Raw genomic sequence first — 22,936 nt, forward strand, 5'->3', positions numbered from 1 at the left:
TTGAAACCCCAGCAAATAAGCATTTTACAATCCAGCCGCCATTTAATTTTGAATTATTAGAGATGTACTGGAATGTAAAGTTTAATACTTTAATTTGGATTTCACTAGTTTGAACCACAGGTTTAATACCCTGATTTGAAACTGTGGCACTGACTTCAAAACCCCCCCTTTTTTTTTTCTTCAAAACCAATCCTTGACATGACCTTAACCTTGGTTTATATAACACTAATTTGAATCCCTAACCCTAGCTTGGAACATTACCCTAACATTGTCTTGAAACCCGAATTCAGTCTTGAAACTAATTGGAAAAACAAACAAACCCATCAGTGTATCTTATAGTCAAATATCTTTCCAACAAGATCAAATTGTCTCATCTTGTGGCTGTTTTCCTCATTAATCTAGGATTTTATCTCGGTCATTGACGACTAAAAGACCCGCATTGAGTAAATCACAACTTTTAATTGGAGTGTGCTCCCTGATTGATCTACCTTAGTTAGCGTTAAAAGAAAATGAGATTTTATCTATAACTCTTCAGCTCAAATCACCATAGCACCATTTGCGGCTCCAGCTGCTTCCATGGGGCGTTCGGGGGCTATTAAAAGTGCAAATACCAAGCCCCTTGAAAGCTTCCCCACAAACCTCCAGAGAAACATTTGCTTTGAGATATTACTGTAAATATGGAGACTTAATTACAAAGTGGGATGTACAATTTTGGTAACTGGCCCAGTTCCTCTGCTTTGCCGATATAATGAAGCTGTGATGGAAACGGCCGCATGGCGGACTACCTCCTCCCTTCTACACCGAAGAACATCTGGAAGACGTCGCAGCAGTCCTTCTCCCGCAAGAACTGGTAGAGCAGGCCCAGGTCCATGTGGTTCCCTCGACTCCCCCGGGGGTCGAAGGCAGCCTCCTCAAAGCCGGAGAACTTGCGCATGGAGTCGACGCTTTGGACGCTCGGAGCGTCGTGGAGGCAAACGTCTTCTCGGTGTCGGATCATGATCCGCTTCCACGTCAGGGCCTTCACTCTGCACAATGCCGACAGCGTTTAGGGGGATATATTATGGAACACTGGTGGTTTGAAAGCTTGCCACAGGCACCCTAACCCAGATGTAGAATCTTACATTGAAACTCTAATTTGAAACCCTAATTCTGTCAAACATAATTTGTAATTTTGATTTAAAACCCTGACATAAAACCATGATTTAAAACTCGAACCTTGCGTTCAAACGCTAATCTTGTTTAAAGCCCCCTCATTTAAAACCCTACTACCTGTTTGAATGCTTAAATTGAAACCCAAAGACTTGTTTGCAACACCTTGAAGCTCTAATTCCTCACAAATCCTTAAAAGCAACAATAAATTCAAAACCCAAATATCTCAAAATGTCAACAAAAGTTATACCTGGACCAGAACTCCTCGCAGGCCTCCTGTGCACCTTCCACACAAACAATCCCAGGTTTGCCGGGCATGCTGAAACCGGACAGTGCCAGCTCCTTGGCCCACTCCAAGATGTTTTTCCTCTTGGTGCTGTTGTAGATGTGGTGGCTGTAGATCCAAAGACGACTGAACGCTTCCCGCCGCAGCGGCGAAACCGCGTCCCTCTTGGGAGGAGGCGCCGAAGAGCTTTTGTCAACAAAAGCACGCAAGTTGTCCCTCAGCCATTCCAGGGCCGAGAGCACGCACACTTCTCCCATGCAGGTGTCCGCCAGGTGCGTGTTGAGTCTAGCGTGGAGCTTCGTCTGCTGGGGACGGCTCACCTTGCTACACCTGATGCAAAATATATAAATTAAAAAAAATTGCAACATACATTTAATTATTATAGGCCTACAATCATATTCAAAATACATTTTTAAATATTTTGTATGTTTTTTTTATGTAATGAATCCCCAAATGGCGCTTTCTTCTGCACTTCACTTATAAAGTATGAGTCTTACAATTTTTTTATTTTATACATTGATTTAACATTTATTGATAATGTATGCTGCTGCTTCTTCTGTACTTGATTGACAATTAATGACCTCTTATCTTACCGAACCGTTAACTCTGGGACCACACTAGGGTACTCGGGTGGATACGTGCAGGAGATAATAAAATCTACCTGAAAATAGTAAAGAACATAATTAATCATTTTATTTTCAGTGACAGAATGGAGTGCTTTCTTTGTTTTTACCCCCTCCGCGTCTCCTGTGTCATCCTCCAGCCTCTGCTTGATGACGAACTGAGGTCTGGAAGAAGGAGGTGGTGCCGGAGGAGGTGGAGGGCTCTCGGTGGAAGCCGACGGCGAGTCCTCGGCGCCGGCGTAGTCCCGTAGCTCGGCCAGGGCGAGCTGGTCCACGATCTCCAGTTCTTCGTCAGTGGGGAACATGCTGGTCAGCAGCTCGAGTTCTGCAAGCTGTGCCTCTGCCCACTCTCGGAACGACATGCTAAAATATGTATTCTATATGTATTTCATTAAAAGACAGTTATTGTTTTGTTTCCTCAACGTTTGGTGTTTGTTTAATAAACTTTAATGTGACACGTCCACGTTAAACCTTAGCACAAGCGCGTGCTTCAATTCCACCCGGAGTATTTTGGTCTGCGTACCAACATAGCACATTAGCCTATCATACTAGCGATTACCTTGTGCGCGCCCCGGAACATTTTAGGCGACGCACCGTAAGGACACACGCCAGGCAATAGAAACATATTTTTAAAATATCCCTAAGCTCGCTTTATGGAAGTTTACCCGTGACGATAAATAAGTAACATGTCTGCGTTAAACGCATACAGAGAGGCGTGAGGAGCTCACTGGCCTAGTTTAGTTTAGCATGCTAGCGACGCACCGGAAGTACACAAACACTGGACACATGAAAACGAAACCGTCACACTTTTGTTCCGCCTCTTTCCACAACTGACATGATTCGGCTCTGTTTTTAGTCAGTCAAATTAGCGCCCGCTTGTACGCGCAATGCGTATAAATATGCCATCGAATTGTATTTCCGTGGGGCATTTGCCGAGATGTCTAGAGTAAAGTTGGCGTCTGGCAGGAAAAAAAAAAAAGTAAAGGAAAGTGAACGTGTGACGTGGTTCGCCTCGGTGTGTGTCAAGTAAGTCTCCTCAAACAAGGATTTGAATTACGTTATGGTATTACGTGCTCGAATTCGACTTTGATCTTCACGTCGGTGGCTTGTTTTTAAGCAGTATTACAGCAAAAATACGTCATGTGTGGTTTCCATCTGTAGTAGCGGAATATAGGGGAAACATGGGGAAGAAAAAAGCGAAGGACAGAAGCTCCAGAGAGGATGATGAGTTTGAAATGACAGGTACGCATGTTTACATCTTCACACAAATGATGGTGAAATGACAGGTACGCATCTTCACACAAATGATGGTGAATAGTTTGATATTTATTTATTGATATTTTGATATTTTATCCTTGTGTTCCACAAGGATCTGTATCGGGGCCCATTCTGTTCTCATGATATTTACTGCCCATGGGCTCCATCCAGGGCCGGCCCGACATGATTTGGTACCCTAGGCGAAAATGTACATGGTAGCCCCCCCCCAATCCCATAAAAAAAACACACACACAAAAAAATTATAGATATATTATATTTAATAGCACACCACACAATAAATACAAAATTCCACAAACAAATAAAAATAAGAAAAATAACAGAAGTACAATGCAATGCAACTTTTTATTGCATTTTTTGCAAAATGACAGTATTTAAAACCTCAAAAACATGGAGTCTCTTTTCACTGCTATGCGGATGACAGTCAGATCTGTGTCCCGCTTAGTAAAAAGGACACTTTCTCATTGAGGCCTCTTTTGTCGTGTCTGGAAGAAATCAAAGCCTTGATGGCTTTAAAATTTATTGAACTTCAATGAGAAGAAAACAGAAGTTATGGTCTTTGTTGTATTTGTTTTCAAATTTCTCAATGGTCTTGCCCCACCTTATCTCGCTGAGCTCTTGCACCCCTACACACCTGCCCGGTACCTCAGGTCAGCAGACCAGAGACTCAATTGGAGGTACCGAGGGCTAAGCGGAGGCTTAGAGGAGATCGAGCCTTTGCTGTTGCCGGTCCCTCCCTTTGGAACGACCTTCCACTAAATATTAGGCAATAACCCCTCTTTATCCTCTTTTAAAACACGTCTTAAAACACATCTGTATTCTTTGGTTTTTGGCGCCACATGAGACTTGTTCCTGGTGTTTTGTGGGGTGTATGAGTTTGATGTTTAGTCTACTTATTTCTGGATTTATTTATCTCTTTATTCACTCGCCTACTTCTTATTAATTTACTGATGTAAAATGTATTTACTTGTTAAAAACAAACAAACAAACTTGTATTCGCACTTCAAAATGTTCTTGTTAACTGCAAAACTGATATTTATGTTTATGTACAGCACTTTGTATACAGCAATGCCTGTCCTTAAAGCGCTTTATAAATAAAGTTGAGTTGAGTTATCTGCAACTGTCCCCTCCCCCCACTTCCTCAAAGGTCCAGTTTGCAGGCACATTAGGAAAGGCACAGACCAGACTCTTCTCAAGAAGATCTCTGGCATATATGGCTGGACGCGTTGCCAGGACTGTAAAAATGACATCAATAAAGAGAAAATTAGCACAGACCCCTCTGTGGACCCTGAGGTGGAAGTGTGGATGTGCCTGAAATGTGGCCACACAGTGAGTTCAAGTGGTCTGTTGATTTATTTTGACAAATATACCGGTTTTAATTCAAACTTTTCTTTGAAGGGATGTGGTCGAAGCTCTAAGGACCAACACGCCATCAAACACTACGAAAGGCCACGGTCTGATTTGCATTGCCTGGTGGTCAGCTTGGACAGCTGGATTGTTTGGTGAGTGTAAAGTATGTGCATTCTCCCCATGTGGCGATCACATCCTCGCAGAGGCGGGGGGGCCTCACTTAGGGCTTGCTTGAAATTTGAAGTTTAGATTTGCTTTGGACTTGGACAAATATATATTACACCTCCCTCTACCCCTCCATCAGGTGCTACGAGTGCGACGATGAGGTGCAGTACTCGGGGAGAAGTCAGTTGGCTCAGCTGGTGAACAACATTAAAAAGAAAATGCCGCAGGAGGCTGAACGGGAACCACAGACAAGTAAGTGTAAATATATGACAGAACCGCTAAGCTTCAATTATTGTTATTAGACATACTCTAGTGGGCCCCTTAAATGAAGGCAATTCAGCAATAAACATAATTATTTTTTTTATATATAATAATCCAGACTGTTTAAATTGTTCCTGTTGCACTTGTCTGCATATTTAATTTCCAGAAATGCTCTTGACTGACGGCACGATTATTTCTTTTTCATGTTTTACGGGTTGATGTCATAATTGTCACCGTCACAGAAAATGACGTGTTAGACGTGGGGCCGAAAAAAGTCACTTTCAAGACGGATGAAGACGAAGACAAGGAGAACATCAGGAACCACAGCTGCGAGAGGACGAGAACCAGGAAAGTGTCTGTGTGCAAGCCGCCAAACTCCAGCAGCAGGACGGAAGACAACAGCGGCGTTCCCGTCCGGGGGCTAAGCAACCTGGGGAACACTTGTTTCTTTAACGCCGTCATCCAGGTCAGCCTTCAAAACATTTCAAGACAAATACATAAATATGATGCTTCATCAAATGTTTTCTTGTATCCTCTTTGAAGAACCTTTCTCAGACGCAGATGTTTAGACAAACACTTAACAAGGTGATCGAAGACAAGACGAGCCTCAATGTCAAACCTGCTTCCTCCTCCACACTGGTGCGTCTCTTTGACTTCCTGTAATAACCTGAAGAAGTAATTTCCGCCAGCTTCCCCAAAACCTAAATAACTCTTTACTGCGTGCTATATTTATACAAGTTAAATTTTTATTTGGAAAACCCGCACAATGTCTATAACGTACCCGAAAATAGGAATTATATCATTATTACTGTTGGTCCCTTAAATGGGTCAATATTTTTCATTGATACACTTAGCAGCCTGGACACAGATGCTGACCGATCAAATGTCCAATTTCATAAGAGACCAAACCGACTCTGCCCAATATTGACAAAAATGGTCATATTCCGACTGTTAACACTGTATAATCATTCACAGCCAAAATGGCTTAAGAAGGAAAAAAAAACAAACAAACAGTGCAATGATCAACACAGCCAATTGTAACTTGTGCTTTTTGTGAACACAGGAGGCCGTTGTGGCAGAACTGGATCGGCCCGGCTCGCTAACCATGGCAATGAATCAGCTCCTCACAGAAATCCAAGAGTCAAAGAAAGGTGTGGTGACACCACATGAGCTGTTTGCGCAAGTTTGTAAAAAGTGAGAGCCGTTACAAAACGAAAAGTCAGAACCCGCAAATTTGGTCTTGCGTCACATCTTTTTTTCGCTTTGTCTCGTTTGTGCAGGGCCGCGAGGTTTAAGGGATGTCAGCAGCAAGACAGCCAGGAGCTTCTGCGCTACCTGCTGGACGGGATGAGGGCAGAGGAGAGCAAAGTATGCAATTGCCACCAATGTGACTCATGTGCCATTCATGTTTAAAATACCATATAAAAGCATTCTTAACAAGATGTTAACCACTGCCATTATTACCGTACATAATTGTGTTTCTAAAGAACTGATGTGTCTTTTAAGAGGGTGAGCTCTGCGATCACGGAAGCACTTAAACGATCAGGAAAAGTCACAGATGCAGAGGAGCTCAAATCCGCCGTGAAAGGTTAAAGTTGAAGTTGTTACTGTCGTTTTTTGTTGTTGTTGTTGTTGTTGTTGTTGTTTTGTTTTCGAGTTGTTATCATTGTTGCTTGGAATGTCATTCATCTGCTTGATCTGCAGAGTATGAGAAAAACGGGCTACCAAAAAATTTCGTGGACCAGGTTTTTGGCGGCGAGATAACCAGCACTATCATGTGTCAGCAGTGTAAAACGGTACTACACTAAATGAAATGAAATATTACAAACAACCAATGTTACTACTGAATTTATTTTACTCTGGCCAGGTGTCCGTGGTCACCGAGATGTTTTTGGACCTTTCGCTTCCATTTTCTGATCAGGTAAAGATTTTGTATGTGTGTGTTATGTTTTCCATTCTGAGGACTCGGGTTCGAGTCCAGGCTCCAGCCTTCCTGGGTGGAGTTTGCATGTTCTCCCCGTGCCTGCGTGGGTCTTCTCCGGGTACTCCGGTTCTCCTCCCACATTCCAAAGACATGCATGATGCATGGCAGTTTAATTGGGAGCTCCAAATTGTCCCTAGGTGTGCTGTGCTTGTGAGTGTGGATGGTTGTTTGTCACTGTGTGCCCTGTGATTGGCTGGCAACCAGTCCAGGGTGTACCCCCGGCTGCTGGCCATAGTTGTGTCTGTCTGTTAATACAGGCGTACAGGAAGAAGCCACAGAAAAAAGAGTTGCGGAAAAGCAGCGACACAAGCGAGGATGGCCGGGAAAGTCAGAGCGAAGACTTTCCCTCTGGTAGCAAGTACCAGCAGAAGAAAGCCAAAAAGCAGGCCAAGAAACAAGCCAAGGTAGCTCTTACTCTCAGGCATTTATATATATATTTTTTCTTCCATCAAGAGGTCTTGTCAGACCACAGTCTTAAATAAGAATTATTTTCTTAATCTGTTTTTCCTGGTAAAATAAAGGTAAAATCAAAAAGTATGAGTATGCATTAATATTATTATTATTATTATTATTATTATTATTAAATTATGTTAATGCACGCACACATTAAGTTCCTCCACATATTGACTTGCTTCACAGGCATATTACGTTCCCCTTCATCTGACAATTAGTGTAGATTTTAAACATAAGAGGCCAAAACATCCCTACTAAAAATTAATTTGCACTAAATAACTAGCCACCAGAGGGTGCTAGAACTGTACAAATGGAAATCAGCCTGACTTTTTTAACATGTATTGCATTTAAATGTCGTGAACATGACGACAATGATTTTGTGGCAGTTTTAATATCACAAAATCACGATATTGCGCTTATCGTCACATCCCTATTAAACATTAACTGTATTGACACAGTGCTTGAGCTTTTAAAAATACTTCTCGTAACATCGATTTTCATCGCAACAGAATGTGTTTTCTTTTAAAGATTACACAATATTTATCTGAGTACAAATTTCATTTCATTTTTTTTTTCCTCAAAAGTAGGCATCCTTTGGTAGTTATTTAATTTTTATTTACAATATTTAATTTGCATAAGGGTTATGAGGGGGCGCTTTGAAAAACTCCCCGTTCCCAAAAAGTTTTAAGAACCCCCGTTAGACTTAACATTTCTTTATTTTCTGTCTCCGCAGCATCAAAAGAGGCAGCACAAGCTGGAGAGCCGAGTCAGTTTTAGCAGTCTCGCATCACTCAATGAAGCGATAGATCTTGCTGAAGATAATGAGAAGCAAGAAGGGGATTCTGCAGAAGTCAGGGTCTGCGAGCGCAGCCCGAATACGCTCGCCGCAGTCCACCCTGACAAGGAAGTCAAAGGCGACTCCATCAACAAGCCCAAGTCACAGTCAGCCGGCAATCGCTTCACCGCCTTATCGGAAACGCGGAGCTCCACCGACAGTTTCTTGGACGACGCCGACTTCTTCCTGGCGGAGAGGATGGGGAAAATCAACTTGAACGACGCCTTCGTCGAGTCGGACGCGGGGGAAGCTTGCGCGGAGAGCGAGGACAACGTGCAGGACAAAGAGCCCAAGGCGTACACGATCGTCAACCAGGACCCGGAGCTGGCCTTCCAGACTTTGGCCAGCAGGCCTTCGCCAAACAGGCAGCAGTGCTCCGTGGAGTCGTGTCTGTTTTACTTCACCGAGGAGGAGACCCTCAGTGAGAACAACAGTCTGCTCTGCGTCATCTGCACTAAACGGCAAGCAAGCAAGAACAAATCTGCAGGTAGGAAAAGTGCGTGGAAGAGCAGGATCAGTAAAGTCAAGTTTTTCTTTTAAGGGGGAACATTTGCATCTTTTAGCACTAATCAAAACAGTTATCTGTGACATTTTTTTTGTCCAAACACCCCAAAGATCAAGAATTGTAACCACTTTTTGACTGGTGTTATAGTACTGTCTTATGTGCACATGTGGCAGTTTACTTATTATGAAGGCTGTACGACGGCATATTAGAGCCACATATAATTATTATTATTATTTTTCAGGGGGCGGGTAATATTCCGAGAAAAAAACTTGCAAATGTGCAAGAAAAAAACTGATACTTACAACATATACACGTAGGGTAGCTATAGTCTAATGTGGGGATTCATTGGTGGTTAATGGGACACAGTTTATAAAAGAAAAGGATATAATAAATATATAAATGAAAAAGGCAAATGGAGACTGATTTATTAATTTTTTTAAATTTAATTATTATTAATTTAAACTTTACTCACCGTACACACGGCAGCTAGCGCGACAAGTCTTCCGGATCCCCTGACTAACGCTAACCAATCAGAAGCTAGCATACTTTAGGTCAGGGTTCCCCAATTCCGGTCCGGTCAAAATTTTTGTTTCTCACAAATTTGCCACTTTATAAAGTCACAAATTTAAAGTTTGCGACTTTATAAAGTGACAAATTTGTGAGTTTTTTTCTTCTTGGAATATTGTCCCCACCTTCTAAAAAAATATATAATTATACGTGGCCCTAATAAGCCGTCGCACAAACTGTTTTCAGGAACAAAACAACAACAACAACAACAACAACACAAAAACATTATCGAAACGACTTGAGATCGCAACCAGTACAATCCGAGTGGGATAAATGCAACCTCCCCGCTTTTCTGGAAAGCAGCACTGAAGTCGCTTTTGTTAAATCTTCTCTGGCTAGGATCCAAAAAGAACATCTACACGGAGGCGTCGAAGCAAATGTTGATCTCCTCTCCGCCACCGGTGCTCACTCTTCACCTGAAGAGATTTCAGCAGGTGATCCAGCAGGAACAAAAAAATTCTCATTCACACATACTCATTCTTCTGTTCAATTCCTTCCTTCCTTCGTTTTCTCCAGAACGCCTACAGTATTTCTAAGGTGAACCGACACGTGCCCTTCCCTCTGATTCTGGATCTCGCCCCTTTTTGTGCCCTCAAGAGTAAGGTACAGTAAATACATAATTTTTTTGGGGGGAATTTAGCTTTATGTAAATAAGGTATTCGCTTTTAGCCCACTGTGTCACTCCTGGGTATTTTTTTTCCTATCATTTAACTCATTCACTGCCAGCCCAGTTAAAAATGGATCTTTGACGTGTATAGTCGTCAATGGCACTGAATGAGTTAAAATTCTTAAATTTCCAAAAAGTTTCCCAGAAACTTCTGATGTCTCTTCAATAACACATTTATTTCTCCTTGCAGAACGTGGCTGAAGGTGAATGTCAAATTCTTTACAGCTTGTACGGCATTGTGGAGCACAGCGGCACAATGAGGTCCGGTCACTACACGGCGTTCGTGAAAGTGCGACCCCAGAACTCCAAACCGTCCTCAAGCAAGCTTGAAGGTAAGAACGAATACTAAGGGATGTATCACAAACGGCAATATCGCAATATTAAAACTGCCACTGGTGACCATACCGTCATCGTAATGGACTGATAAAGAAGGTTATCTTCTCGGATCAGGTGTAATCTGATTGATGAAACCTATTTCCACCCCCATAGGAGAGGCACCCGGAGGTTCGTGGTTCCACATCAGCGACACCAGCGTGCAGCTCGTGAGCGAGAGCAGAGTGCAGAGTAGCCAAGCCTACCTCCTGTTCTACGAGAGGATCCGCTAACACTCGTCAAATGTGTGCCTCTATGCCCGCCTGCTGCTCTCGCTCTACTGACATTATGGTGACTTCTCAGAGGACATTTAGTGCTGACATTTTACAGCAGTTTGTTTCACAGACTCATGGGAAGGTGTCAAGGTGTGCAAATACAAGGTCCAAATGTTGAACAAATAATTTGTACACAAACTCAGAATAATTACATATTGTTGATGATGGGGTGGAATTACATTTAAATTTTTATTTTGTATGAATATGCAATAAAATACAGTACATGTGGAAAAAAAATGTGCGTCCTGTCCCTCAAAGTGATGGTTTGTTTAGCGCATGCGCACAAGGCTTAGCCCTGCTTCTGCTTTTGCTGACTGTGGTTCCGGATGGGCACATTCGTCTCGACCCAGAACACACAAATGGTACCGCTAACGAGCTGACACGTCAGGTCGGTCATCATTCAACGTTTTCACCGATTATTTTACAACTAACATAAATTTTTACGACGTTAACTTGATCATTGCGCTTGCTTTCAATTACATGGCGATAACGGCCTCGCCTAAGTGGGGGGGGGGAACAAAGCTCGGCTTTTATCATTTGCCAACTAAACGCTTTCAAACTTAATCCAGTAAGTTTAATACAAACATTTGTCGACAAAAAATAAAAATAAAACGTCGTAAAGCAAGAGGTTTTCGCCACAGTTTTTTTTTTTTCTCTCCCTCAGCTCCACCGTGTGTGCTTCGCCAAGTTGGCCAAACATGAGTCAGCATTTTAAACTTGTCTTGACTAGCTGGAAAGTGCTAATAATATAGCTTACTCGACAATTCATTATGTACAGTACTCCCACATAAGAGGTGTCAAACCGTATGGCGTCACAAAAACGATGCTCAATTTTTATGGAAATGCATTGTATGATGACGCTAGCGGTGTTCCTGATATTATGGTCCTCGTTTTTTTGTTTTTTTGTTTTGTTATACCGCTGCAAAAAAAAAAAACCCTTTCAACAAAAAAGCACCTTACTAACTCAACTTTTCGCTTTTAATTTTATAGGTACGTACCACATGTTTCCAAACGAATACGTGATGTGAGGGGGAAAAAAGCCCTGAAAGTGTTATTTTTCTTGACTAAATAAATAAATATACAATAAAAAAAAAAAGACTAGAAGTAATGTTTAGGTTAATGGCAGTAAATCACCAAAATATTGAACGTGACATGAAAGAGTAAGAGAAACACGTTTTACAGTTGAGATTGCTATCAAACTAAACAGAAAGCAAAGTACACGTCGTGTATTTAAAACAACTCGCTGCATATGAAGTGCTGTACATGGAGTAAAAAATGAGTCATGCAATGAAGGCCGATAAAGCGAAAATAAATAAATTAATATCACAACCTGTATCTCTGTGTTATACTGCCACAAGGTGGCCATATAGGGGAATAGTATTTAAGGGGTTACAGAATGATTTTCTCTTATTTCACAACACCAACGTATCATAGAATCATTTTTTTTAAGTAAAAGCCCTGAATTTCATTGACTTTGTGACTCCTCCATGTGACTCCTCAGGCCGAGTCAACCATGCTGCTCCAAGCCCAGCGCGTGTCCGTGTTCACCTTCCAGTCGGCCGTGCACAGCGCTCACGTCCTGCAGTGTCTGGACGAGCAGCGGCGGCGAGATGTTCTGTGCGACGTGACCGTGGTGGTGGAAGGCCGCAGCTTCCGGGCCCATGCTGCCGTCCTGGCCTCGTGCAGCGAGTACTTCCACGGCCGCATCGCCGCCTCTGACTCCAAGCACAACGCCATCGTCGCCCTGCCAGATGAGGTCAGTTTGGGAACGCTGTCCGATTTTCTATGGCGCTTGTCCTCATGTGGCTTACTTTGTCAGTTGACTTTTGACGAGAGGTGGGAAACACCCTGCACTGCTTCCCAGTAGTGCTGTTACTGTTGAATATGTTTAGAATCGATTAAGCTATCATATCGATTAATTGACTCATTAATTTTGTATTAAAGTGTATTGCAAAAGCATTTTTCCCCCTGATTACTATTTATTAACCAGTTATTGGTGTTTATTTCATACTTTGTTTTTGTATAGTGATTAAAAAAAGAGGGGTTGATTTTGTGCTGTTACCGGTTCTGTCATTGTTTTCCAAAATAAAATAAAATGTCTTAATTTGATTAAGCACAGAAGATAATCAACCTTCTTTCATGAAGGACTACAGAAATCAGTGAACAGTTACTGTTGATATGCTGAAATCTGAGGATTTGGACCATTTAAAAAAAAAAATGGCTCCAAAAGATTACTCAATTATTATTAAGATAGTTGTCGATTAATTTGATAATCCAGTCGCAACGCAGCAGACACATCCACGTGAAACTTTAGCAGTACTAAATGGGTTCAAGTTGTATTTTGCAAATTTAAAAATGCTTAGAATTTCACAAGTGACTTCATGTTTGTAAGAAAAGAAAAATGCACTGAGCTGTTGCCAACGTCTTACAAATGCAATTATGCCATCTAGTGGCAGAACAATGACCTCAACACAATCAATATCACTGGTTTCTTTTTATAGTACAGTACTTCTTTATAATTTTAACTTAATTTTATGAATTATTATGAAATTACTGTGTGTATCAGTTATTCTTAAGATTTTCGCTATTTGTACTGTACAGGTGGCATTTGTTGCCATTACTCACTATTCAAGTTCAAACTTTCCTCATTTGTGTGCTGGTTAAATGGCATAAACATTTGATCATATCTAATCAATTGTCCACCTCTTTTGCCTCAGGTGACAGCGCAAGGCTTCGAACCTTTACTCCAGTTTGCCTACACGTCAAAGCTTCTCTTCACCAAAGAAAACATCCACCAGATTCAAAACTGCGCCAAACTTTTGGGCTTTCACAACCTGGAGTCGGCGTGCTTCGATTTCCTCATCCCCAAGTTTTCTGAGCCCAAAGCGCATGAAGTCAAGCCGAGGGTCTGCTGTCAGAGTGGCCGGGCAAAAGCGCACGACTCCAACTTGCCAACGGACCTCCCGTCGCCGTTGCCTTCGCCCGCTCCTGTCCCGACCCACGACTTGTGTTTGCAAACTTGCGGGCCGCAAATGCCTTCGCTGCCCTTGGAATTGTCGGCCAACATCGTGTGCCCGATGTTGGCTCCGCCCGATCCGGACGAAGCGGGTCATTCCTCTCGGATGTGCGCCGGCGACGTTTTGGCCGCGGACGACGTTTGCGGTCAAAGCCAGTTGGGTCTGCCGCGCGAGCTGTCGGCCGCGGCGCACGCGGACCCGCAAGACGGGATCGAGCCCGGCGAGAGGCTCGACGCCGACTGCGGCCTCGCTTCTTGCCCAGGCGCCGAAGATTGCGCTCAGTTGTTCCAGCAGTCGGCCAAGGACGAGGAGTTCCCCGAGAGAAGCAGGGAGGAGCGGGAAGTCGCCGAGCATCTGGCGAAAGGGTTTTGGTCCGATCTGTGCACGCCGCCTCAGGCTCAGACGATGCCCGCCTTGGAGCAGAGCAATCTGGAAAAAGCCTCCTCGGACTTCCATTGGCTCAAGCAGCTGGACCTCACCTCCAATCCGGCTGACTGTCCGTTCCTCAGGGAGCTCGGCACGGGCGACGAGGCCAACTCGCGCACCGACACGCTGTCCCCGTCGGAGAAGAGCCCCTGCATATCCTCGATCAACTCGGGGGACGACTCCGACATGGACACCGATGGAGATACGGAGGCCAACAACAGGAGAGCGGCCGAGGTCAGCATCACATTCTGAACATGATTCACCAACAGTGATAGACCAATATGGGGTTTTTCAAAGTCGATACCGATTATTAGTCCTCAAGGAGACCGCTAACCGATATTTCAAGCTGATATTCATTTGCAGTAAGGGAGAAAATATTACCTTAAATATAAAATAAACTAAAAAAAAAAAAAATTCTTTTAATTGTGTTTGTTAAAAACAATTAAAAACAGCAGGGAACTTCCAGGGTCATTATAAATAAAGTTTTCTAAAATGTCAACATAATTTGCTAATTTTATAATAATTATTATTGTTATTATTTTAATAAAAAAGGGTAGGGAGTTCCCAGTGTCTGCATTTTTATAAAGGGGAAATTTAAATACATCCATTTATAAAAGGTTTCAGAAGATCTTCGCAGACAGTGAAAAATTGTCTGAATAAATATGTTTGAAATGTCTGCGACAAGTAAAAAGTGTCTGTTACCATCTTACAAATCCTGCTTAAAACCCTAAATTTGCTGCGTTCGCAAGCATTCACCGCTCGGTGAGATACCAGCTTTATCGACATTCAGACCAAAATAGCAAATATCGGCACCGATAATTTACATTTTTTTTATTATTATTTATTTATTTATTTATTTTTTACATTTTTACATTTATGAGATGAAACTGAATTCAGACATCACAAAAATGTAAAAAAAATAAAAATAAAAATAAAATAATAATAATAATAATGGACATAATTATGTGCCCCCCACTAGTCTAAATACAACATTCTGATTAATATTGCATTTGTGGAATATGAATTAAGCAGAAAAATGCACCCATCGAATCCATCGCAGGGGGCGGCCATTTTGCCATGCCCTGTCGAAAATGACATCACAGTGCCTAAGGCTCAGCTTTTGAATGTCACATGACTGAACCCAGCTGCTTAATTTAAATTCCACAAATCGTCGCTGTCCTGTGAAAAAAAACACTTGTCTATAAACATTTTAGGGATGTTTGCATTCAGCTTCATCCTATAAATGTTAAAAAAAAACAACAAAAAAAAAAACAATAATGCACATTTGAACTTCTATGTATACTGGGAAAAACCCAATCGGCAATATCGCGAGGTCACAAACGATAATCGGCATTGTTGTGAGGGAACCCCCGCTGACTGTCTGCCACCACTGTGCAGATTGAGTTGCCGTTCCCGGTGGAGCAGATCTCCACGCTGAGTCGCAGCGCTTTCCAGCAGCTTCTCAAGCGCCATTCCATGACTCCCGAGCAGCTGGAGTTTGTTCACGACGTCCGGCGCCGAAGCAAAAACCGGGCGGCGGCGCAGCGGTGCAGGAAGAGGAAGATGGACAGCATACAACATCTTGACAGTGAAATCAAGACATTAGTAAGTCGCTTCAATTGTGTTCATGGAAAATCATTATTTGAACACATTTATACTGTATTGTGGATACTTCTTTAACAATGGGCTTTTCGAGCTTTAATGTATAAATATACAGAAACCCAAAAGACAAATTGTTTAACAGACATCTCGCCTAACTGCTGGAAATTCCACAATTGTCACTTATGAATATATCAAAGGTATTGATGTAATAACATTTTCAATTTTGATTGCAAAACAAGATTGATTCTGAGAAATGAAAGACGTTCTATCCATCGTGTTGCAGAGAAGCGAGAAGGAGAAGCTTCTTCAGGAGCGCGCAGAACTGGAGCAGAACCTGGAGGAAACCCGCCAGAGTCTTTGCAGGCTGTGCAAGAGCGTCAGCGCCGAAACCGCCTCGGACCAGGACCACCTGCACTTCCTGGCCAAGCTCTCGGCGCCGGACTTGCCGGCGTCGCCGCACCTCGCCGACAAAGATGCGTGAAGCGAGCGGTAAGTTTGGAGGTCTCCTGGTTTGGACGTACTTCACATTTCCTATCATTCATGTCCAGGGATTGGACTTTTTGATATCGCGAGACTTTAGCAACACTTTAGCATTTTTCATGAACGTCAACATCGATATGAATTTTACGTTAGCATAGTGTGTTAATAACCGTACAGTAGGCATCCGTTGTTTGATTTCTCAGGGAAGGACTCGACCTGATCCCGATACCTCCGCATTAACACATCACCCTAACACATTTTTAGCATTGTCAAGTGTTCTGTTACTGTACCACGAAACTGTGTCCCTAAACAAATATGCAAAAGCACTAACTGAACTTTTTGTTACAATACTGTGACTGCTAACACACATCGTTGGTAGTGTTGTTGAAAATAAATTGCATGGCTTCACGAGAAAGGGTTCTCGTGCCTGAAAGGGCGACACGAGAAAAACGTGTTATTTCATGCAAATTGTGCCTTAGGCATTTTTTTTTTTTTTTATTCTTTCTAACTCTCGAGCACTGTTGCACATTAACCCAAAGCCTTTATTGACTGACGTCTGCATATGGAGTATTTTTTATTAAATGTCTTCTTTTTAATAAAAAACGCCTTGTGTATAAGATGCTCTCATGAAATGGTCGTCTAAAAATGGACTGTAGTAGCGCCGCTGCGCCTGTAGGTGGTAGTACAAGTCAAGAATTTCAATGATCATTTGTTGAAACGGAACAATGCAAGATTTGTAAATATTATAATTCACAAGTGACAAGTAAGTTCTCTCAAGATATCTATTTTTAAATTGGACACAGATTGGCGCATTGTAGAGATTTTACTGCTCGTTTTAAGGAAGTGAAAACATTTTAACTTAAAAATGCCGACATTATAACAAACTTTTGTTTTGGAAAGTGAGAAGTAAAATTCAATACAGAAGGAATCTTCGCAACAAACTTTACAACTTATTGGTGTGACAGCATGATTGTTTTTCTTATATTCTTTTAGAATCACAATGATGACTTGATGGGTTTTTTTTGAAAGACAAGCAGCCAAACAAATCAAGTCGAATAAAAGCAGCAAGGACACGAGAATCTAGTCATTGTACAAAAGTCTTTCTAAAATGTGCTGACTTTCTCAGGGTCGTGTTTGGCATTGTTGCGTCTGTTTTATTTTGATTTTGAGACAACAAAAGGCAATCAAATGTCGATAGTATGTCGTGTGTCTGCCACAGAGCACAGCACCTGATGTTTAATTACACCAAAATCCTGAAACCTAGTACTTAATCATAATTTTTAATCAAATTTTAAACATTCTTAACTGCCGTACAAGTTGAAAAATGCTAAAAAAATCAACAACAAAAAAAAAATCAATAAAACAACGTTTTAGCACTTAGCCAATTGTAGTAAACTTTCACAATTAGCATTGGTTCGGGTTGAAGTCCACCACGATTAGTGGAAATTCACAGGCAATTGATGCCGATGCGAAAAGGTTTATAATTCCTCACAGAATGCACTATTTTGTTTAAAGGAAACTCCTTAATTCACTTCAATATATACCGATACCTGGTATCGGTACTCGCCCATCCCTAATAAAAAGTGTTGCAACTAGTCCCGGTCTCCCTACTGTATATCTCCATTTACCAGCGTAACCAGCATGAAAACTGTTAGTGGGTGAAAAGCAATCGATTATGCATCTGAGAGTTGACATTTAGTCTGGTCTCACTGTCCCAATACTTTTGCAAGCGTTTGTGTGCGTAGCGCAACTTCCCATCGCTGACTCGCGTCGTGATCCCACCCAAGAAGTTCACGCTCGCGCACAAGCAGCCGTGCAAAAAACTGCATCTCTGTCCCAACAAGCCATGTTGCATCTACAAATCGACGGGATTACACGGTCAGACATCAGATATGGTCGGCACCTCCTGCCGGCGTGCCGTGACGTGACACGCAATCCTCAAGTTGGTGGTCGTCAAACGTGGCGTTCACTTCTCTGCAATTCTCACCTAACGCCCGCCTCTTCCATTCACCGTTTCCCAAATAAAAACAAGGTCAAAAAATAAAGTAAGATGACCCTGTTTTTTTTGCGAGCGACGCGGGAAAGAGAGACTTGATTTGAGGAGGAAGAAGCAGCAGCAGCAGCAGCTGCGCGACATGGCAAGGTCAGGGGCTGCTAATCCGCGGCCTCATTCATGCCAGATTAAAAACCTGCTCCCAGTTGTGATTAAGAACGCAGGGTTAGAAGATTAAAGAGCGGCAAACAAAATGAAAGCACTTTAAGCCCAATCCTGGAATTCATCAGAATACCAAAACCTTAAACGGTTTTAAAGAGGAACTCGATCTGCCAGTTTTCTCTCTGTCGCATGTTTTAATTGAGAAAAAAAAATAAAAAATCAATATTGATATTGTAACATTGTCGTTTTAGCTGTGTGGGTCGTTTGCTTTCGGCTGTACTTTGCACAATTACACCAGCGATTATCCCTCTGAAAGGCAAGAGTTGCTAGCAAGGATTAGGAAACAGGGGGATTAGGAATTAATTAAAACATCTGGAGTTTTGTCTAAATCGCACAACATACGTACGGGCTAATAGAACGCACGGGTATGTTACAACTTTCCTGCCCTGAATGAGCTGCAACATCTCTAGTAGATTATGTACTGTCCAGTCACAAAAAAAAAAAAAAACTTTCATTTTTAAGACCTCTTCTGATCTGCAAAAATATTGCAAATGTGTCTCGCAGGGGTCAGAGTGTTACACGGAGTACTTGACTATCATTCCCAACATAAGGTCCTTGACCTTTTTGTGACACAACATTAATCGTATAAGCTGTTAAGCGACTGTATCCTGATTACACGTCTCCATGAACTTCATTTTTTGGGGCACGTATTCCATTGACAGGATTATTACGGAAGAGGAGGGTTCGGAACACTGTAAGCCGCCAGCCAAGTGAGAGAAACTAGAGGACGTATCGACACGCGGCTAGCAAAATGCGCTAGCACCCTTTTCTCTTGATACTTGAGATTAGCTGACAGTTGAATACATGAGTCTCGATTGTTCCTCGTCTCTCAACCAAACTTAGCTGGGATAGGCGCCAGCTCACCCATGACCCGAGTGAGGTTATTAATTAACTCATTCACTCGCCGCCATTTTCACAGAAGCAATCCCGTTCGCTCCCGGCCGTTTTACTGGATTTTGATTGATTTTGCAAGGCCCCCAGAATATTGTGTTCAATTGCTATAAAAGCATGGAACCACCAAAAGAAGACCAAAGACCAAAAGAAAGATTAAAGTCTCTTCTTTCATCAAGAAAAAAAAAAGTATGTTTCTATCTGTTTCCGTTTTGCAGCAATTAGCATTAGAAGAGAGCTAAGTTTCATCAGTTTTCACAAATCTATTTAAAATTGTAAGTAAGTGAGCTTTTTTTTCTACATGGCCCTGGTTGATCTCCTTTGCTCTGCTGCCACCTGCTGGCCGTTTGTGTAATAACTACCATTTCTGCAACCGTTCTTTGCAGCTGAGAGGCTGAATCAAAGCCTTCTGTATGCTCTAGGATAAAAAAAAAAAAAAAAAAAATGTATGAATACGTCTTTGGGACACTTACAACATTAAAAAAAAAACGTATTTACACGTTATTGGGAGTAAATGAGTTAAGCGTCGTACAATATGGATGGATGGTTAAGTTCTTCCGTTTTATGCTTAGGTAGCTTTTAAGCATGTAAAAAACATCTATTTGTAACTTTAACAACTTACTGTATATCTTACACCTGTATGACAATTACACCGATTACTTGTGAACGTCGTGAATTTCGGGTTTTCGTCAGGATTTGTAAGACAGCTTTTACTTGTCGCGAAGATATTGCGAACATATTCAGACAATTTTTCACCGTCTGCGAAGATCTTTTGAAACCTTTTACAAACCCTGACAAAAACCCTAAATTAGCTACATTTACATGCATTTGTCGCACAGTGAGCTACAGGAACTTTTCATGACGGATCTACGGTATTTAAATTTTCACTTTTTGGAAAATGATGCTGATTCTGGGTCAATTAAAGTTAAAGAAATGTTGAAATGTTATTTACAGTAGAAAACTTGAAGGAAGTATTTATTTGTTTAGTATTTAATTTCATTTAAACCCTGGAAGCTTCCTGCAGTTTTTGTGATAATTTTTTAAACAAAGCCATCAATATAAGGTTTTAAATATATATATATATATATATATGTGTGTGTGTGTGTATATATATATATATATATATATATATATATATATATATATATATATATATATATATATATATATATATATATATATATATATATTTATTTTTTATTTATTTTTTTATTTTGACACATATGTTCTCTTTTACTGCAAATGAATATTGGCTTGAAATATTGGTTGTCGTCCTCCTTGACTACTAATAATCGGGATCAGTATCGGCCTTGAAAAAGCCATATCGGTTTCTCACTAATCATAATTAAAAATGTTCAAATGGGACATAAAACTACACACAAAAAGTTCAGTTATTTTCAACCAACGGAATGCACTTTAACACATTTTTACAAAGCTTGTTTATTTGTCTCACAGGTTTTCTCAAATGCTGCCCCCTGGTGAGTCGGAGGACCAAATTTAAATATTTAATTAGCATCTTATAAAAATTCAATTGCTAGTATACAGCAGTATTTTGATCATCTTAATAAGCACAAGGAACCCTTAAAATAAGACTTGGAGTGATGTAATGTGTGTGTCATAATGTACCTGAAATGTTTTCAGGCATGACATGAAATGGCAGCAAAAGGGGACAAAATATGAAAGTCAACACAGCAACACTTAACAAGCAGCAATCAAAGGGTTAAAAGGATGTTATGTTTTCACCTAACTTTTTTTTCCCCCCTTCATTCGGAAACGATTCTGATGTGACGCCTAACATGCTCAAGAGAAGAAAAAAAACACAATAAAAACAACAAGTTTGAAAAGAATAATCACTGATGATTAAACAATGTTTTGAAATAGAGGTGCAAAAAAACAATAAGTATTGCACACCGGTTTGTTTTAAATATGCAAATGCTCACCTAACAACAAAGAGCCATTTCACCATGACTTGCCCACAAAAAAAAAAAAAAACATGAATTACATTTTGTACCACACAAAAAAAGTACAATTTGTGTTTGTTTGTTTTGCATAAAAACAGAAAGGCCATGATGGTAAAGCATCATGATGTCAAATGCTGACGAGCGTCTTTTACTCCCCCAAAGGACTTTTTTCTTTTTTTTTTAATGAATTCTTTCGATTAAAATATTCATGAGCTCTACATCAAAACTACAGAAAACACTAAACTTAAAAAGTTCTGATTGTAACAATGCAGTTGGACACATTCCGACATGAGCCTCTGGAGGGCGCCGCTCCAACGTGCGTGGCGGCGTCCAAGAACAATCGTTAATACTTGTTGTGCCACTCGCACTGGCCGACGCTCACCTCCTCGATGTCCAAGTTTTTCCTGGATTTGTAGATAAACTCCCCGATGGCCACGAACACGGAGAGGACCAGTCCGGCCGCCAGCACGATGAAGATGCCGCCGATGTTCTCCACGCCGAGAGCACTGGCCTCTTTGCTGTCCTCCTCGGGGCAGCCGTTGCCCCGCCACCACTTCTCCTTCATCATGTGCAGCTTGCCTTCTTCCTGAAGCTGCAGGATGGCGATGGTCACTTTGTCTCTGTAAGGGGAGCCTGCGGAAGAAAAACGATAGCAATTCAAGTCATCGGACGTGCCTGCCATCGTTCAAACTTTGTTTTGCGAATGTCTTCAGTTTTTGTTGTTGCGTGAAACACACCTGAGGTACCTTGTGTATGAAATGTGCGATATCAATAAAGTTTCCAATAATTTGTGTCGCCCATTCTCGTATGTGGTTCTATTGCTCATGAGGAACATGTCGACTCAATTACAGGTTGCTCTACGAAACTAATTTCAGGAGCTGAACTTAAAAACAAAACAAACTGAATTTCCTGCCATGCTCCAGTCATGTCCAATGATGAAGGCCATGTGTCTTTCTAATTAGCAATCAGAAAAAAATATGGTAGCCTTGATACTTGACTCATTGAGCCATTTTCAGCAGCAAAATGTTAATAATTTGTCCAGAATGAATTTGGTAACTTGATTATGTTTCATGTACAATTAAAAATGGGTATTTTAAGTTATTAATTGCACACGAAACATAATGACGTTATTCATTATTATTTTTACATTATCGTTATAATTATATGAAGTTATTTATTTTATTTACATTATTTTTCATGTACAATTAAAATGGATATTTTAAGTTTAGTTGTAAATTAAAAAAAATGAAGTTTATTATTTTTACATTAAATTTTATTTACATTATTTTTACGTACAATTAAAATGGGTATTTTAAGTTGTTAGTTGTAAATTAAAAAAATAATGAAGTTATTTATTATTATTTTTACATTTGTGATGTAATTATATGAAGTTATTTTATTTACATTATTTTTTATGTACAATTAAAATGGGTATTTTAAGTTATTAATTGTAAAAAAAAAATGAAGTTATTTATTATTTTTACATTATTGATATAATTATATGAAGTTATTTATTTTATTTACATTATTTTTCATGTACAATTAATACCTTAAAAAATGGTATTTTGAGGTATTGT

At 40.9% G+C, this 22,936-nt stretch overlaps 4 protein-coding genes across 8 annotated transcripts in view; 2 read left to right on the plus strand and 2 right to left on the minus strand.

Annotated features, from left to right (window-relative positions):
* Positions 1 to 439: 439 nt before the first annotated feature.
* On the minus strand, positions 440 to 3,116 carry rwdd2b (RWD domain containing 2B). Its single transcript, XM_077541061.1, has 4 exons — positions 2,169 to 3,116; positions 2,029 to 2,096; positions 1,400 to 1,765; positions 440 to 1,025 (listed from the first exon to the last, which is right to left on the minus strand). Exons 1-4 carry the CDS (start codon positions 2,418 to 2,420, stop codon positions 782 to 784), a joined length of 930 nt encoding a protein of 309 aa, XP_077397187.1. The 5' UTR covers positions 2,421 to 3,116; the 3' UTR covers positions 440 to 781.
* Positions 2,634 to 10,998, plus strand: usp16 (ubiquitin specific peptidase 16). Its single transcript, XM_077541053.1, has 18 exons — positions 2,634 to 3,084; positions 3,220 to 3,300; positions 4,481 to 4,662; positions 4,732 to 4,835; positions 4,988 to 5,100; positions 5,352 to 5,575; positions 5,653 to 5,748; positions 6,173 to 6,303; positions 6,390 to 6,477; positions 6,616 to 6,697; positions 6,814 to 6,905; positions 6,977 to 7,030; positions 7,351 to 7,497; positions 8,280 to 8,868; positions 9,793 to 9,887; positions 9,970 to 10,056; positions 10,311 to 10,452; positions 10,610 to 10,998. Exons 2-18 carry the CDS (start codon positions 3,240 to 3,242, stop codon positions 10,723 to 10,725), a joined length of 2,403 nt encoding a protein of 800 aa, XP_077397179.1. The 5' UTR covers positions 2,634 to 3,084; positions 3,220 to 3,239; the 3' UTR covers positions 10,726 to 10,998.
* Positions 10,999 to 11,036: 38 nt separating this feature from the next.
* Positions 11,037 to 22,936, plus strand: part of bach1a (BTB and CNC homology 1, basic leucine zipper transcription factor 1 a) — a 54,344-nt gene continuing 42,444 nt past the window's right edge. For 2 of the 4 annotated variants that reach the window (XR_013287898.1, XM_077541055.1), the window contains exons 1-5: positions 11,037 to 11,155; positions 12,269 to 12,523; positions 13,485 to 14,444; positions 15,609 to 15,815; positions 16,096 to 16,301. Coding sequence is in view for 3 of the 4 variants with exons in the window: in XM_077541055.1 (XP_077397181.1) it covers positions 12,281 to 12,523; positions 13,485 to 14,444; positions 15,609 to 15,815; positions 16,096 to 16,293 (1,608 nt within the window). In the remaining variant the exon portion in view is untranslated. Of the gene's footprint in view, positions 11,156 to 12,268; positions 12,524 to 13,484; positions 14,445 to 15,608; positions 15,816 to 16,095; positions 16,910 to 20,853; positions 22,160 to 22,936 lie in introns of those variants that run through there. The other 2 variants (XM_077541057.1, XM_077541054.1) reach the window with 2 other exon arrangements.
* LOC144033164 (glutamate receptor ionotropic, kainate 1) overlaps positions 20,795 to 22,936 on the minus strand; it is a 28,499-nt gene continuing 26,357 nt past the window's right edge. For both annotated transcript variants that reach the window (XM_077541052.1, XM_077541051.1), the window contains one exon: positions 20,795 to 21,992. In XM_077541052.1, the coding sequence (XP_077397178.1) occupies positions 21,703 to 21,992 (290 nt within the window). In that variant the 3' untranslated portion in view covers positions 20,795 to 21,702. The remainder of the gene's footprint in view (positions 21,993 to 22,936) is intronic.

This window comes from Festucalex cinctus, chromosome 13, assembly GCF_051991245.1.
Source record: "Festucalex cinctus isolate MCC-2025b chromosome 13, RoL_Fcin_1.0, whole genome shotgun sequence".
Lineage (NCBI taxonomy): Eukaryota > Metazoa > Chordata > Actinopteri > Syngnathiformes > Syngnathidae > Festucalex > Festucalex cinctus.